This window comes from Ostrinia nubilalis, chromosome 29 (genome assembly GCF_963855985.1).
Source record: "Ostrinia nubilalis chromosome 29, ilOstNubi1.1, whole genome shotgun sequence".
Classification (NCBI taxonomy): domain Eukaryota; kingdom Metazoa; phylum Arthropoda; class Insecta; order Lepidoptera; family Crambidae; genus Ostrinia; species Ostrinia nubilalis.
This window is the reverse complement of record NC_087116.1, coordinates 2,027,111-2,042,447: the sequence shown is the minus strand read 5'-3', so window position 1 is coordinate 2,042,447 and position 15,337 is coordinate 2,027,111. Positions and strand designations below refer to the sequence as shown.

The following is a 15,337-nucleotide window of genomic DNA, read 5'->3' as shown; positions in this document are numbered from 1 at the left end:
TTGGTTATTTTTGACATGTCATTGACAGATATGTCAAAATCCACCAATCACGCTGCAGTCAGACCCCACATCCACGTCCCGCCATCTAGCGGATCTTTCATACGCGAAAACCCTCATTCACGAAGGCGAGTGAGCTTTACATGTGTGGTGGCTCGCTACTGTTCGTTGTTCAAAAGTTTTGATAGACATTACACTATCGTTATGTGCATGTACACGTACACACACCAGTAAAGCTCACTCGCCTTCGTGATTTGCAAGAACTTAATAGATGCTGTCCAACCTCCGCAGACAAAGTGATGGTTGAAATTTCGAATTCGCTTCAAAAAATGTCGCCCATTTGTAAATGGATATTTTTGCAAAAACTACTCAAAAATGATTTCCATAATGTGTAATGTGACTAGTATTTGTGAGGAATAGATATAGGTACTGTGCCTACTTGTAATTAGTCACAATATTACATCATTTACTTTTGCACTCGGCACCACCTCCAAATCAAAACATAGTATCAGATTTTCTTTATTCTTTCTTGTACTAAATGTGTCACGTAGAAATGTTTAACAATGTTCAACCAGTCGCACACCAAGCTCTGTACATATTGGATAACTGCAATATAATTTGGAAACCGAACATCTCTAATTATTTCTGAAGAAACCTCTCATACTCACACTTCATCTATCCACCGAGGCCAAGAAAAGTACCTACTACCAAAAACATAATATTATTATTATTATGTCATCACTTGGATAAAATAAGGTTTTTTAACTTACCTGTTAGAATACGTTCGCACTCTTTCCCTCGACAATAGCACCGTCTCGTTCTGATCTTCGAGTCTCGGTTCGGGGTCGTACGCGAAGTTTTCGGGAATGGCTAGGGGTGCCTGAGGGAAAAATAAATTATTAACAATAAGTATCCTTGGACATTTTATTAAGTACTGCATTCGTGATTTTACAGACGCTGACAACAGTGACCGAGTTTCTTGCACTGCTTCTTTTCAGCACTGGCCGATTTGTTTTTTCGGACCGTGTAAAAGCGCTTTTTAAAAGCCTATTTACAAGAACTAAATAAATTATTTTTATGCGCCATCTCGTCCCGAATTCAGAAAAGCTATGAGAGACAACGGATATACATTTTCAAATACTTTTTTTAGCTTGAATTTATTGTAATTAACGATGACTGAGTTCCTTCCATCAGTTGATACGTTGTTCTCAAGAAATATGATCTTAAAATGGATACTCAAAGGATGTCAGAAACGAACGAGAAACCTCAGGAAGCCTTAGGCCTCCCACTCGGTGAACCGACGATCTGGTGAAGGTCGCGGGAAGCACCAATACAGGGGCAGCACAGGACTGGTCACTGGAAATCTTTCTAGGAAGCATTTATAGGTGTCTTTCTACTGAACAGAAAGACAACTATTCTACAGAATACATGCGGGACTTTTGGATAGTAGAAGAGACCTTCCTTCTCCTTTAAGGACTTCTGTTAAAAAGGAAGACCTATTCTACAGCTTATATACCGAGCTCTCGGGTATAGTCTGGTCAGCGAGCACGTAGAATTTTGTCCAATGACCCCTAGCTACCCATCCTTATCGCTCGCGCGTAATTATATTGCTGTCGCGACTGTGCGACGCGCGCCCGCAGTGAGTGTGCGAGCGCGACAGCAACATTATTTACGTGCTTTACGGGCTTTAGTAGATACCTCCTAATCTTTTAGGAAGGCCTTTGTTCGGCAGTGGACGTCTTTCTGCTGAAAAGAAGCGCCTATTCTAAGTACTTACCGAGCTCTTGGATAGCAGAGACCTCCTAAGCGGCACCGCGTCTGGTTTGGCCTGGACGTTGGACTGCGTGAGGAGTTCGAAGGGATGTCCTGATTCCACCACGCGGCCCCTGTTATAGAAGCAATATTGGTGATTAAATTAATATTCCTTCCTTAACTATGAAATTAGTGTTTTCTTCAACATTCATGAGCATGGAAATATACAGGATGGAAACTATAAGTGGAAGCTGGAAACATTGAATTTCTGGATAGATGCAGTTTATTCTCTAACCTATTATTGATACCGATTGATAGATCTCATGAAGCATTTTCAGGATCAGTAACTAGTTTTTTGATATCTTCTATAGTTTAGAAATAATCAAGTGAGATCACTTATCGTTTCCATCCTGTATAATCTTTTTTCGTTAATTTATGAAAATATCAAATTGGCCCGTAATCCTGAATCCTGATACATAAAGTTAGCCTATTAATTTAACACAAGTACGTCTGTACTCAGTGTTGCACTATCAAATGCAATTGACGCGCCTCTATGCCAGGGTTTTTATGTTCCTGGTCGGGCTATAATACAGTTCTTTACCAAATTCATTTTATCTATCGTAAAGCCACTTCATAAAAAGGGGTGTAAAGAATGTGTTGACAATTATCGCCCGATCACCTTGATTTCAGTTTGGTCAAAATTATTTAAAAAGTGTATGCATGATAGACTCACAAACTTCATAACCAAATACAATTTAATCAACAGTGAACAGTACGGCTTTCAAAAATTGAAATCAACTTCTACAGCAATTTTTTCGCTAATGCATCATGTTTTAAATAGTGTGAATGACGATAAGTTGACTACTGCACTGTTTCTTGATTTGTCGAAAGCATTCGACCATATCTCCCATGAGAAACTACTTACCAAAATTCATGAAGTTGGCATTAGGGGGCCTGCGTACACATGGCTTGCATCATACTTATCAAACCGCAAACAGAAAGTAGTCATTAGCGGATTAACCAAAAATAAAGATCTTTTATTTTACTCGTCTGACGAAAGACAAAACAAGAGTGGAGTCCCACAAGGGAGTGTATTGGGACCCACCCTATTCTTATTATACATAAATAATTTATCTGACGTAACAAATCATAAATGTATTCTATTTGCTGATGACATTACAATAATTATAACCACTGACAAAAAAATAAATACAATTAAGGACCACGAAATTGACATAAACAATACTTTACATAATACTATCCAATGGCTTGACAACAATAATTTGACAATTAATCTGAATAAAACTAATTACATACAATTTAATCAATCCAAACACTTACAATATAATTTTAATTTAAATATAAATGTTGGAAATGTAGCAATCAAGAAGGCATCCGAAACAAAATTTTTAGGTATAACAATCGACCAAGACATTAATTGGAAGGCACATGTAGATGATCTCTGTATAAGAATCAATCGGTTTGTATATGCATTGAAACAAGTTAGGAAAGTGACTAATATATCAACAGCACTAGTGTCTTACCATGCCTATGTTGAATCGATTCTGCGCTACGGCCTCATAGCGTGGGGAAATAGTACAGATTTTAATAGAGCCTTCATCGCGCAAAAAAAATGTATTAGAGCTATAGCTGGGATACCATCCGACAAATCGTGTAGACCCTTATTTCTAGAGTTTGGTTTGTTACCATTACCGTCTTTGTATATTTTAGAAATATGTACTTTTGTCAAGAAACATTTTACGTTGTTCAAAAGAGTCTGCGATATAAATTTGCGAACCCGTAGAGACCCAGATAGACTTGTTCTGGAAGTCATACCTAGATCTGAGAAATATAACCGAAATTGTGTAGCAATGTGTGTTAGAATATATAATAAAATACCAAAAAGTATAAAAACATTAAATTCTAGCCAATTTTCAAATAAACTGCGTGGATGGCTTAAAAGTAAAAACTATTATAGTGTCACAGAGTTCCTTAATGACCGAGAGTTTTGAATATAATGATTATGTAACAATATTTAGCACTAATGTATGTACCTTTAACATGACTGGGTTTTTTGGCCCAAAATTAATATTTGCATGCTTCGTGTAAGCAAAACATGACTGAACATTTTTCTGTGTAACATCTGTATATACCGTGTTTTAAGCAAATAAATGTATTCTTATTCTTATTCTTAATCGTTCCGTCATTATTTGTCTATGAAACAACTCACTTGTCCATGACGATGACTCTATCGTAGTCCATGACAGTGTTAAGCCGGTGAGCGATGGTCAGCACGGTGGAGTCGGCGAATTTGGTGCGGATCGTCGCCTGGATGTGCTTGTCTGTCCTGGGAGAAGTATTAAACAGGTATAATTCGGCACGGGACTATTCCCACCTCTCGTTCCTACCGCTGCAACTCCTGTGTAGCCAGGATCTACAGCTGACCGCCAATAACCCAACCAGTGTAGGTCCAGTTTTAATCAGAAGAACATAGGAGGAGTTCAAAGAGTTCGACTTCCCTCCAGTGTAAAGCGGATGATGTTTCTATCACCGCATCGATACTAACCGCCATCTATTATTTGTAAAGCGAACTATTTGCTTTAATGGACAAAATGGCGTACCTACAAGTTGATTTTGACTATGTTTTTTTCTAAATCCGTTCGAATCTCGATAATCGCTGTAGATTTTCTCAATTTAACTATTGGAAGATAAAGTTAAGATTCTGATCTGTACAGAAATATTAATATTTTCCGCAATGAACCCTTTTAAATTTCATATTTCAAAGTTTTTCTTACTCAGTGTCCACATTGGCAGTAGCCTCATCCAGTACCAAGACAGTGCATCCGGTCAGCGCGGCCCTAGCGAGGCAAATCAGCTGTCTCTGGCCGGAGGAGAGGTTTCCACCACCATCGCCTAACTAAATAGTACCTATCCTAACGCCCGTATTCACAAACATTACTATGAGGTCTCACAGTGCGCTTGGACGCACAGGGTGACACACGAACCAATCACAGAGCTCTATTCAACGCTGTGCGTTCAATTTGCTGCTTCACTTAAGCAAGCATCGATGTGAATACGGGCGTAACACTAGTCAACCTTCTTGCTAAGTTCAAGATGGCGGAGGTATTCTAGGCTGGCTGTGATTTCTAAATCCTAATAGATCTTGATGATCAGCAATGATTTTCCGTATTAATAACGGATTCACAAAGTGAACTCATTTGTATATTTAGAAAATTATTTATTTTTTGCTTTATGTGTTTGATGAAGAAGATTTTTCACCTTTTCCGTGCTTTGCTGTGTTTCTATCAGCACTGCATAGATATTACCGCCATCTATTATTAATAAAGCGAACTATTTGCTTTAATGGACAAAATGGCGTACCTACAAATTTAATTTGGCTTTGAATTTTTCTAAATCCGTTCGAATCTCATACATCGCTTTAGATTTTCTCAATTTAAGTATTGGAAGATAAAGTTAAGGTTCTGCTTTTTTAAGAATTATCAATATTTTCCGCAATTAACCCATTTAAATATCATATTTCAAGGTTTTTCTTACTCAGTGTCCACATTGGCAGTAGCTTCATCAAGCACCAAGACAGTGCATCCGGTCAGCGCGGCCCTAGCGAGGCAAATCAGCTGTCTCTGGCCGGAGGAGAGGTTTCCACCACCATCGCCGACTTTGGTGCTGAGACCGGCTGGCATGTTGGTCACCATTTCTTGAAGTTCCACCTGGGGAGAAAGAAGTTTGGCTTCATCATCATCATTTCAGGTATAGGACGTCCACTGCTGAACATAGGCCTCCAACAATAAATTCCATATTGACCGGTTGGTAGCGGCCTGCATCCAGCGCCTCCCTGCTACCTTTTTGGCTTACTTACTTGTCGGCGCCGGACACAGATGCTGCAAATTATTATTGATGATTAATAGTACCAATCTTAATATTATGTTATCTGTATAAATCTGTAGAGCGGAAGGTTTGTGATTCCTAAACGTAACACCCGACTGATGCGCAGAAAAAGGTAACTGTCAATCAGTCTTGTCATGTCAAGTGTGAGCAAGCGGCTACGAGGTTATCTTTGAAAGCGTATTGAGTTTGGTGGAACGTTAAATTGTAGGGAAAGTGATTGTCAACCATCCAACATATTATCTCCTTGCCCGCTAACCCACGCCAATGGAGATTTCACCCCTAGAGTTCCTTCTGATAGAGACCCAGTGCCTTTATACTTATTACTTTTGCTCACTACCTAGCTTGACGAAAATGTTAAGGGAGAGAGTTTAATGTTAGAATGTGAGTTTCATGCCCGTTTTCACCATCAATCCCTAATTTTTAAGTGACCCCTAGGTTAACACATAACAAGAATTTTGTTTTCATAGGGGTCACTTAAAAATTACCGATTGATGGTGAAAAACTGAAAACGGGCGTCTGTCAGAGAAATCAGTGAGAATGTGACAAGTTAAGAACGTGTTAAGAAAACTACATTTTCGTTTTTAGGATGAAGTAGAATGCAACAGGATGTAGTCAGTGAAGGATGCAGAAGGATATAGTAAGTGGAGGATGCAAGAGGATGCACCAGGGTGTAGTCATGTAGGAGGATGCAAGAGTATGTAGTCAGTGGAGGATGCAGGAGAATGTAAGAGGATGCAGTCGGTAGAGGATGTAGTCAGTAGAAGATAGCTTAGTATGAAGGGCAAACGGGCCTATTAGTAATTGTTGTGCAATAACAAATTATTTACTTATGCAGTCAGTTGAGGATGCAGGAGGATGCTAGAAGCTGTAGTCAGTGGAGGATGCAGGAGGATGTAAGAGGATGCAAACGGATGCAAGAGGATGCAAACTGATGCTAACCTGCGCGAGTGCTCTATGAATCTCGGCGTCGCTGTGCCTCTGCTCGGGGTCCAAATTATCCCTCAGGGGGGCCGCGAACAGGGCCGGCCGTTGTGGCAGCGCGCACAGTCGGGACCGCCAGGTTCGCAGCCCTGCCTCGTCGGCCGTCACGCCGTCCACCTTGACTGAGCCGGTCACGTGGCTTAACCTGGAAGAGAGACACGATACTGTCAAAGTCAGAACTTCCTTTAGATTCTAACTAAATATTAATCCATTATTTTTCTGTTGTACCTACTGTATAATTTTATTTCGATTTGTCTTATACCTAGAATTTGTTTAAAAAAAACTCGTAAAACTCATTTATTCTTTGGGCTTTTGAAAAGCACTTTTACACGTCCCAGTATTAACCCTACCACTGCTTCGGGACAATAAATGGGCCAGTGCTGAGAAGAAGCAGCGCAAGAAACTCAGTCACTATTGTCAGCCTCTTTTTCAAGGGTCAACAGTCTTTAAAATATACAACCCAAACACTGTTTTTTATCTTATTATAATCATCGACTTTATAGTAGCCCTTTTTCATTAAGGTGCTTTTAAATGAATGAGCAATTCTGCTTCATCGGCCGTCACGCCGTCAACTTTGACTGAGCCTGTCACGTGGCTTAGTCTGATACAAAAGGCAATACTAAAGCCTGGTCCGTGAGCACGTACAATTTTGTCCAATGACCCCTAGCTACACGTCCTTATCGCTCGCGCGTAATTATGTTGCTGTCGCGCTCGCACACTCACTGCGGGCGCCCTTCGCACAGTCGCGACAGCAATATAATTACGCGCGAGCGATAAGGATGGGTAGCTTGGGGTCATTGGACAAAATTCTACGTGCTCACGGACCAGGCTTTAACCATGAGCTAGATACTAATCCCCTTCCCCCCGCCCCCGACATGGCAAGGCCCCCTGAAAAAGAAGCCGAGACACGCCAATGTGCAATGGTGACAGCATACAAATCTGAAGTCTCGCTGACATTTGACGCAACAAAAATCACCCTGCTGCCGTTCCGCTCCCATACCTTAGGCACAGACTGAGTTAAGCGCTAGACCTGTTGAAACTAGCTTTTACTCGCAGCTTCGCCTGCGTGTATTCGGTTCTCATAGAAGTCTCCATCTTTATCCCGCGAATATTCCCCTTCCAAAAACAGGAATAAAAACAATACTAAACTGAAATGATGATGATGTTAATGACGAAACTCACCTTCTTGTATGGGCTCGGATGCAAGAGGATGCAGGAGGATGCAGGAGGATGCAGCAGGATGCAGGAGGATGCAGGAGAATGCAGCAGGATGCAGGGGGATGTAGGGGGATGCAGGAGGATGAAGGATGTAGTCATATAGGAGGATGCAAGTGTAGTCATAGGAGGATGCAGTAGAATGCAGGAGGATACATGAGGATGCAGGATGTAGTATTATAGAGGATGCAGGAGAATGCAAGAGGATGCAGGTTGTAGTCATATGGGATGCAAGAGGATGCAGGATGTAGTCATATAGGAGGATGCAGAAGGATGCAAGAAGTTGCAAGAGGATGCAGGAGGATGCACGAGGATGCAGGAGGATGCAGGATAAAGTAATAAAGAAGGATGCAAGAGGATGCAGAATGTAATCATAGAGGAGGATGCAGGATGTAGTCATGGAGGAGGATGCAAGAGGATGTAAAATGATGTATGCATTGGAGGATGCAAAAGGAGGATGCAGAAGGATGCAGGAGGATGCAGGATGAAATCATAAAGGAGGATGCAAGAGGATGCAGTCATAGAGGAGAATTCAGGATGTAGTCATAGAGGAGGATGCAAAAGGATGTAAAAGGATGCAGTAGGATGCAGGATCTAGTCATAAAGAAGGATGCAAGAGGATGCACGAGGATGTAATTGCAAATGACTCACCTGAACAAAGCATTAATAAGCGAGCTCTTCCCAGCGCCAGTCCTTCCCACCACGGCCACCTTCTCAGCCGGTTTGACGGTGAAGTGCACGCCTTGATGGCGGCCACTGGTTCCTCTGGTATGCAAGAGGATGCACGAGGATGCACGAGGATGTAATTGCAAATGACTCACCTGAACAAAGCATTAATAAGCGAGCTCTTCCCAGCGCCAGTCCTTCCCACCACGGCCACCTTCTCAGCCGGTTTGACGGTGAAGTGCACGCCTTGATGGCGGCCACTGGTTCCTCTGGTATGCAAGAGGATGCACGAGGATGCACGAGGATGTAATTGCAAATGACTCACCTGAACAAAGCATTAATAAGCGAGCTCTTCCCAGCGCCAGTCCTTCCCACCACGGCCACCTTCTCAGCCGGTTTGACGGTGAAGTGCACGCCTTGATGGCGGCCACTGGTTCCTCTGGTATGCAAGAGGATGCACGAGGATGCACGAGGATGTAATTGCAAATGACTCACCTGAACAAAGCATTAAGGCGAGGATGCACGAGGATGCAAGAGGATGCACGAGGATGCACAAGGATGTATTCATTGGAGGATGCAAAAGGATGTAGTCAGTAAAGGATGCAAGAGGATGCAAGATGGAGTCATAGAGGAGGATGCAAGAGGATGCAGGATATAGTAATAAAGAAGGATGCAAGAGGATGCAGAATATAATCATAGGTAAGGATGCAAGAGGATGCAGTCATATAGGAGGATGCAAGATGAAGTCATAGATGAGGATGTAAGAGGATGCAGAAGGATGCAGGATCTAGTCATATAGAAGGATGCAGGAGGATGCAAGAGGATGCAAGATGGAGTCATAGATGAGGATGCAAAAGGATGCAGGATCTAGTCATATAGAAGGATGCAGAAGGATGCAAGAGGATGCAAGATGAAGTCATATAGGAGGATGCAAGAGGATGCAGAATAGAAGTCATATAAGAGGATGTAAGAGGATGCACGAGGATGCACGAGGATGTAATTGCAAATGACTCACCTGAACAAAGCATTAATAAGCGAGCTCTTCCCAGCGCCAGTCCTTCCCACCACGGCCACCTTCTCAGCCGGTTTGACGGTGAAGTGCACGCCTTGATGGCGGCCACTGGTTCCTCTGGTATGCAAGAGGATGCACGAGGATGCACGAGGATGTAATTGCAAATGACTCACCTGAACAAAGCATTAATAAGCGAGCTCTTCCCAGCGCCAGTCCTTCCCACCACGGCCACCTTCTCAGCCGGTTTGACGGTGAAGTGCACGCCTTGATGGCGGCCACTGGTTCCTCTGGTATGCAAGAGGATGCACGAGGATGCACGAGGATGCAGGGGGATGCACGAGGATGCAGGATGTAGTCATATAAAAGGATGCAAGAGGATGCAAAATGGATTCATAGAGGAGGATGCCAGAGGATGCAGTCATATAGGAGGATGCAGGGGGATGCAGTCATATAAGAGGATGCAGGATGAAGTCATTTAAGAGGATGCAAAAGGATAAAGTCATACAGGAGGATGCAAGAGGATGCAAAATAGTCATAGAGGAGGATGCACGAGGATGCAGGGGGATGCAGGAGAATGTAAAATGTAGTCAGTGGAGGATGCAGAAGGATGCAAGAGGATGTAAAATGTAGTCAGTGGAGAATGCAGAAGGATGCAAGAGGATGTAAAATGTAGTCAGTGGAGGATGCAGAAGGATGCAAGAGCATGTAAAATGTAGTCAGTGGAGGATGCAGAAGGATGCAAGAGGATGTAGTCATTAGAGGATGCATGAGGATGTAAAAGGATGCAGGATGTAGTCATATAGGAGGATGCAAAAGGATGCAATGTGTACTCATATAGAAGGATGCAAGAGGATGCAAGATGTAGTCATATAGAAGGATGCAAAAGGATGCAAGAGGATGCAGTCTTAAAGAAGGATGCAGATTGTAGTCATGTAAGAGGATGCAAGAGGATGCAAGATATCGTAAAAGAATGTAAGAGGATGCACGAGGATGTAATTGCAAATGACTCACCTGAACAAAGCATTAATAAGCGAGCTCTTCCCAGCGCCAGTCCTTCCCACCACGGCCACCTTCTCAGCCGGTTTGACGGTGAAGTGCACGCCTTGATGGCGGCCACTGGTTCCTCTGGTATGCAAGAGGATGCACGAGGATGCACGAGGATGTAATTGCAAATGACTCACCTGAACAAAGCATTAATAAGCGAGCTCTTCCCAGCGCCAGTCCTTCCCACCACGGCCACCTTCTCAGCCGGTTTGACGGTGAAGTGCACGCCTTGATGGCGGCCACTGGTTCCTCTGGTATGCAAGAGGATGCACGAGGATGCACGAGGATGTAATTGCAAATGACTCACCTGAACAAAGCATTAATAAGCGAGCTCTTCCCAGCGCCAGTCCTTCCCACCACGGCCACCTTCTCAGCCGGTTTGACGGTGAAGTGCACGCCTTTAATGGCGTATATTGGTTCTTCTTGTATGGGGTCTGGATCCTTGTCTTTGCTTTCCTTCTTTGGAGGTTTCTCGTATTCTAATGATACGTTTTCGAAGACTATTTCACCTGTAAATTATTTGTTTGTTTGTAATTTTTGTTTGTTATACAAACATTTTAGTCTAATTATAGGTTTAGCGCTTAAATTAGTCAGTGCCTGAGGAATGGGAGCGGTACGGGAGGGAGTTTTTGTGACGTCAAACGTCAGCGAGACTTCAGATTGCTTCAGACTTGTATGCTCTGTCACGATTCCCCTACCTCAGGCACTCACTCAGACATGTGCCACACTACACTTATTTTTACCCGACTGTGTGAGTCGGAGGGTAATTTGTTTATTAACCTTAGCCGAGGGAACAAGCCCACGGAGACATCCCGTTTCTTGCAGGAACTGTTTTTTTTACTTATTTTAATACTAGCTTTCCGTCCGCGGCTTCGCCCGCGTGGAATTTTGTGTGTCACAGAAAAACTTTATCGCGTGCGTCTCTGTTTCAAAAACCAGGATAAAAACGATTTTATGTCCTTTCCCGGGACTCAAACTATCTCTATGCCAAATTTCATCAAAATCGGTTCAGTGATTTAGGCGTGAAAGCGTGACAGACTGACTTTGACAGCGAGTTACTTTCGAGTTTCGCATTTATAATATTAAGCATAGATTACCCTCCAATGCGTAGTCGGGTAAAATAAGAAACTAAACTAACCTTTGGACGGCCATTTTGAGAGATCCATATCCGGGTGGTTCATCTTCAGAGCCTTTTCGTTCGGCTCCACTGGAGTTTCTGGGGGTAGGTTCTTGTATTCTAAAATTCTTTCAACCTGTAACACAAACGAAAAACTGTAAGCGAAAGGTCACTGACTGATTCACTCAACATAAATCTCAGAAACTACAAGTGCTAGGAGTCTCAAATTTTGCATAGGGGTTCCTTTTAGAACGTAGGTGCTCACTAAGACGGGATTTTGGAAAATTCAACCCCTAAGGGGGTAAACTGGGATCCACGAGTAGGAAGTCGCAACAACATTATTGTATTCCGGCAGTTAGAGGTAAGATAAATGGGACAATTCTACCTCTCGTTCCCACCGCTGCAACTCCCGTGTGGCCAGGATCTACAGCTTGACCGCCAATAACCCAACCAGTGAAGGTCAAGTTTGTCCCGGGGGAAAGTTAAACTGTCATCGGACCCGTATTAAAGGTAAGATAACCAGTTCCTCTGTGGTTGAGGATTCACCTTTAGCCTGATCATCAGGTGAAATGCAGGTTAAGAGCTTCCTCGTTGTGGATATAAAATATTTAAGAGGCACTGATAGCCAGCGTGGGGAGTGTAGGACAAATCCTCCATTTGCCTCTGGTAAATTAGAGGGTCGTGCTCCTGCAGTGGAGACTGAATGACCTGATGATCATTTAGACAAGCGTATTACAAAGACCTCAGCAGTCTACCAGGCTCATCACCTGGTTACCAGCCCTACGTTGATGATGATGATGATCAACTTACAGAAGTAAACTGGTTCTCGACCTCAGCAGTCTACCAGGCTCATCACCTGGTTACCAGCCCTACGTTGATGATGATGATGATGATCAACTTACAGAAGTAAACTGGTTCTCGACCTCAGCAGTCTACCAGGCTCATCACCTTGTTACCAGCCCTACGTTGATGATGATGATGATGATCAACTTACAGAAGTCATCTGGTTCTCCACCTCAGCCGTCTGACAAATCTCACCAGGCCTATAACTTGAGTGATGACCAGCCCTACGTTGATGATGATGATGATGATCAACTTACAGAAGTCATCTGGTTATCTACCACAGCCGTCTACCAGGCTCATCACCTGGTTACCAGCCCTACGTTGATGATGATGACGATCATAAACTTACAGAAGTCATCTGGTTCTCCACCTCAGCCGTCTGACATATCCCACCAGGCCTATCACTTGAGTAATGATGCCCTAAGGTGATGATGATGATGATGATAACTTACAGAAGTCATCTGGTTCTCCACCTCAGCCGTCTGACAAATCTCACCAGGCCTATCACTTGAGTAATGACGCCCTAAGGTGATGATGATGATGATCAACTTACAGAAGTCATCTGGTTTTTCACCTCAGCCGTCTGACATATCCCACCAGGCCTATTACTTGAGTAATGACGCCCTAAGGTGATGATGATGATGATCAACTTACAGAAGTCATCTGGTTTTTCACCTCAGCCGTCTGACATATCCCACCAGGCCTATCACTTGAGTAATGACGCCCTAAGGTGATGATGATGATGATCAACTTACAGAAGTCATCTGATTCTCCACCTCAGCCGTCTGTCGAATGCCGTACTGACACATCCCGACCAAGCCTATCACTTGGGTGATGGCTAAGCCGACGTTGCCTCCAGTTGTGTCTGTAGACAGACAAGAAAAACTTTATTTAATACGAAAACATACAAAAAATGCAATAAACACAGCAAAAGGTGCTTTAGTGTCAAAAAAGGCATTCGAAAAAAAAGAAAGACATTTTTTATGTTATCATCGTCATCATCTCAGCCATAGGACGTCCACTGCTGAACATAGGCCTCCCCCAATGCTTTCCATGTTGGCCGGTTGGTAGCGGCCTGCGTCCAGCGCCTTCCTACTACCTTTACGATGTCGTCGGTCCACCTTGGATTTCCGGTACGTGGCCTCCACTCCAGAACCTTGCTGCCCCATCGGCCGTCAGTTCTGCGTACTATGTGCCCTGCCCATTGCCACTTCAGCTTGCGTAGGATTTTTTTTTATCTCACCTGGTGGTAAGTGATGATCAGGAATGAATAATGGATGGAATAATTATTTCAGAGCATGTCCACATAAATTGGGACGTGGACAGCGTAGGACTTCATGAAGGTAAAGCCTCGACGCCCTCATAAAGGTAGCAGGAAGGCGCTGGATGCAGGCCGCACCAACCGGGCGATGTGGAAATCATTGGGGGAGGCCTATGTTCAGCAGTGGACGTCCTGTGGCTGAAATGATGATGATGATGATATTGTTTGACAGGTGACAAACGGATTTAGATAAGGATTGATTGTAGAAAACCGGCATAAATACGTATTTTGACATATATGTGAATAGTGCGAAACCACTCTTATTATTACTTACCTCGCGAAACCAGTAGGAAGAAGCTAAACGTGACCGCAGCGAGGAACAGACAGCAGAGCATGTCCATCCACCAGCCGAATGCCCTGGCCGTACTCAACACCAAGGCCCAGGATGACGAGTGTAGATCCTGGACGAAATAAATAAATATAAATATCCTCAATCCTATCAATATGTGGACCGACGACCTCATAAAGGAAGCAGGAAGGCGCTGGATGCAGGCCGCTACCAACCAGGCGATGTGGAAATCATTGGGAGAGGCCTATGTTCAGCAGTGGACGTCTTAACTCCTATGGCTGAAATAATGATGATGATGATGATGATGATAAATATCTTTGGACATTTTACACTGCGCCATATAGCCTCAAACTTATGCTCGGTCTTTCTCTGATCGAATCAGAAATGAGGAGATCCGCTGGAAAACGTGGAAATCCTTGGGCGAGACCTTTGTCCAGCAGTGGACGTCACTGTGACACATTTCGTGACAGAAAGGGACCATCGATTATGTAAAGCTAAACGTGACCGCAGCGAGGAACAGACAGCAAAGCATGTCCATCCACCAGCCGAATGCCCGGGCCGTGCTTAACACCAGGGCCCAGGATGACGAGTGTAGATCCTGGACGAAATAAATAAATATAAATATCCGCAATCCTATCAATATGTGGACCGACGACCTCATAAAGGAAGCAGGAAGGCGCTGGATGCAGGCCGCTACCAACCAGGCGATGTGGAAATCATTGGGAGAGGCCTATGTTCAGCAGTGGACGTCTTAACTCTTATGGCTGAAATTAAATGTCCTCGGACTTTCTCTGATCGAATCAGAGGGCTTAGTGCGAGTTTACATCAAAAATATATGAAAATTTTAGTTCTTCAAAGTTTCCGCTAGGGGCGCTGTACAATCCGTCATACATTTAATGTAATTTTTTTTTATGTAAACTCAACCTCAGCCCTCAGAAATGAGGAGATCCGCTGGAAACTACGAGTAAAGTAACCGAAATAGCTACCAAAATTGCTAAACTTAAGGCAGTAGGCGAGGCACATAGCTCTTAAAGCTGATGGTCGTTGGGGCAGAAAAGTTCTCGAGTGGCGACCACGGACAGCGCAGGACCGGTTGTGGAAATTCTTGGGGGAGGCCTTTGTCCAGCAGTGGAAATCTTTTGACTGAAACGGACCATCGATTATGTAAAGCTACACGTGACAGCAGCGAGGAAC

At 43.5% G+C, this 15,337-nt stretch overlaps 1 protein-coding gene across 1 annotated transcript in view; it reads right to left on the bottom strand.

Annotated features, from left to right (window-relative positions):
• Positions 1-15,337, bottom strand: part of LOC135085699 (probable multidrug resistance-associated protein lethal(2)03659) — a 90,698-nt gene that overhangs the window by 5,476 nt on the left and 69,885 nt on the right. The window contains exons 25-33 of the mRNA XM_063980513.1: positions 14,129-14,255; positions 13,289-13,398; positions 11,712-11,826; positions 10,881-11,082; positions 6,595-6,781; positions 5,305-5,477; positions 3,980-4,096; positions 1,775-1,883; positions 768-877 (exon numbers count right to left, since the gene is read on the bottom strand). Of these exons, the coding sequence (XP_063836583.1) occupies positions 768-877; positions 1,775-1,883; positions 3,980-4,096; positions 5,305-5,477; positions 6,595-6,781; positions 10,881-11,082; positions 11,712-11,826; positions 13,289-13,398; positions 14,129-14,255 (1,250 nt within the window). The remainder of the gene's footprint in view (positions 1-767; positions 878-1,774; positions 1,884-3,979; positions 4,097-5,304; positions 5,478-6,594; positions 6,782-10,880; positions 11,083-11,711; positions 11,827-13,288; positions 13,399-14,128; positions 14,256-15,337) is intronic.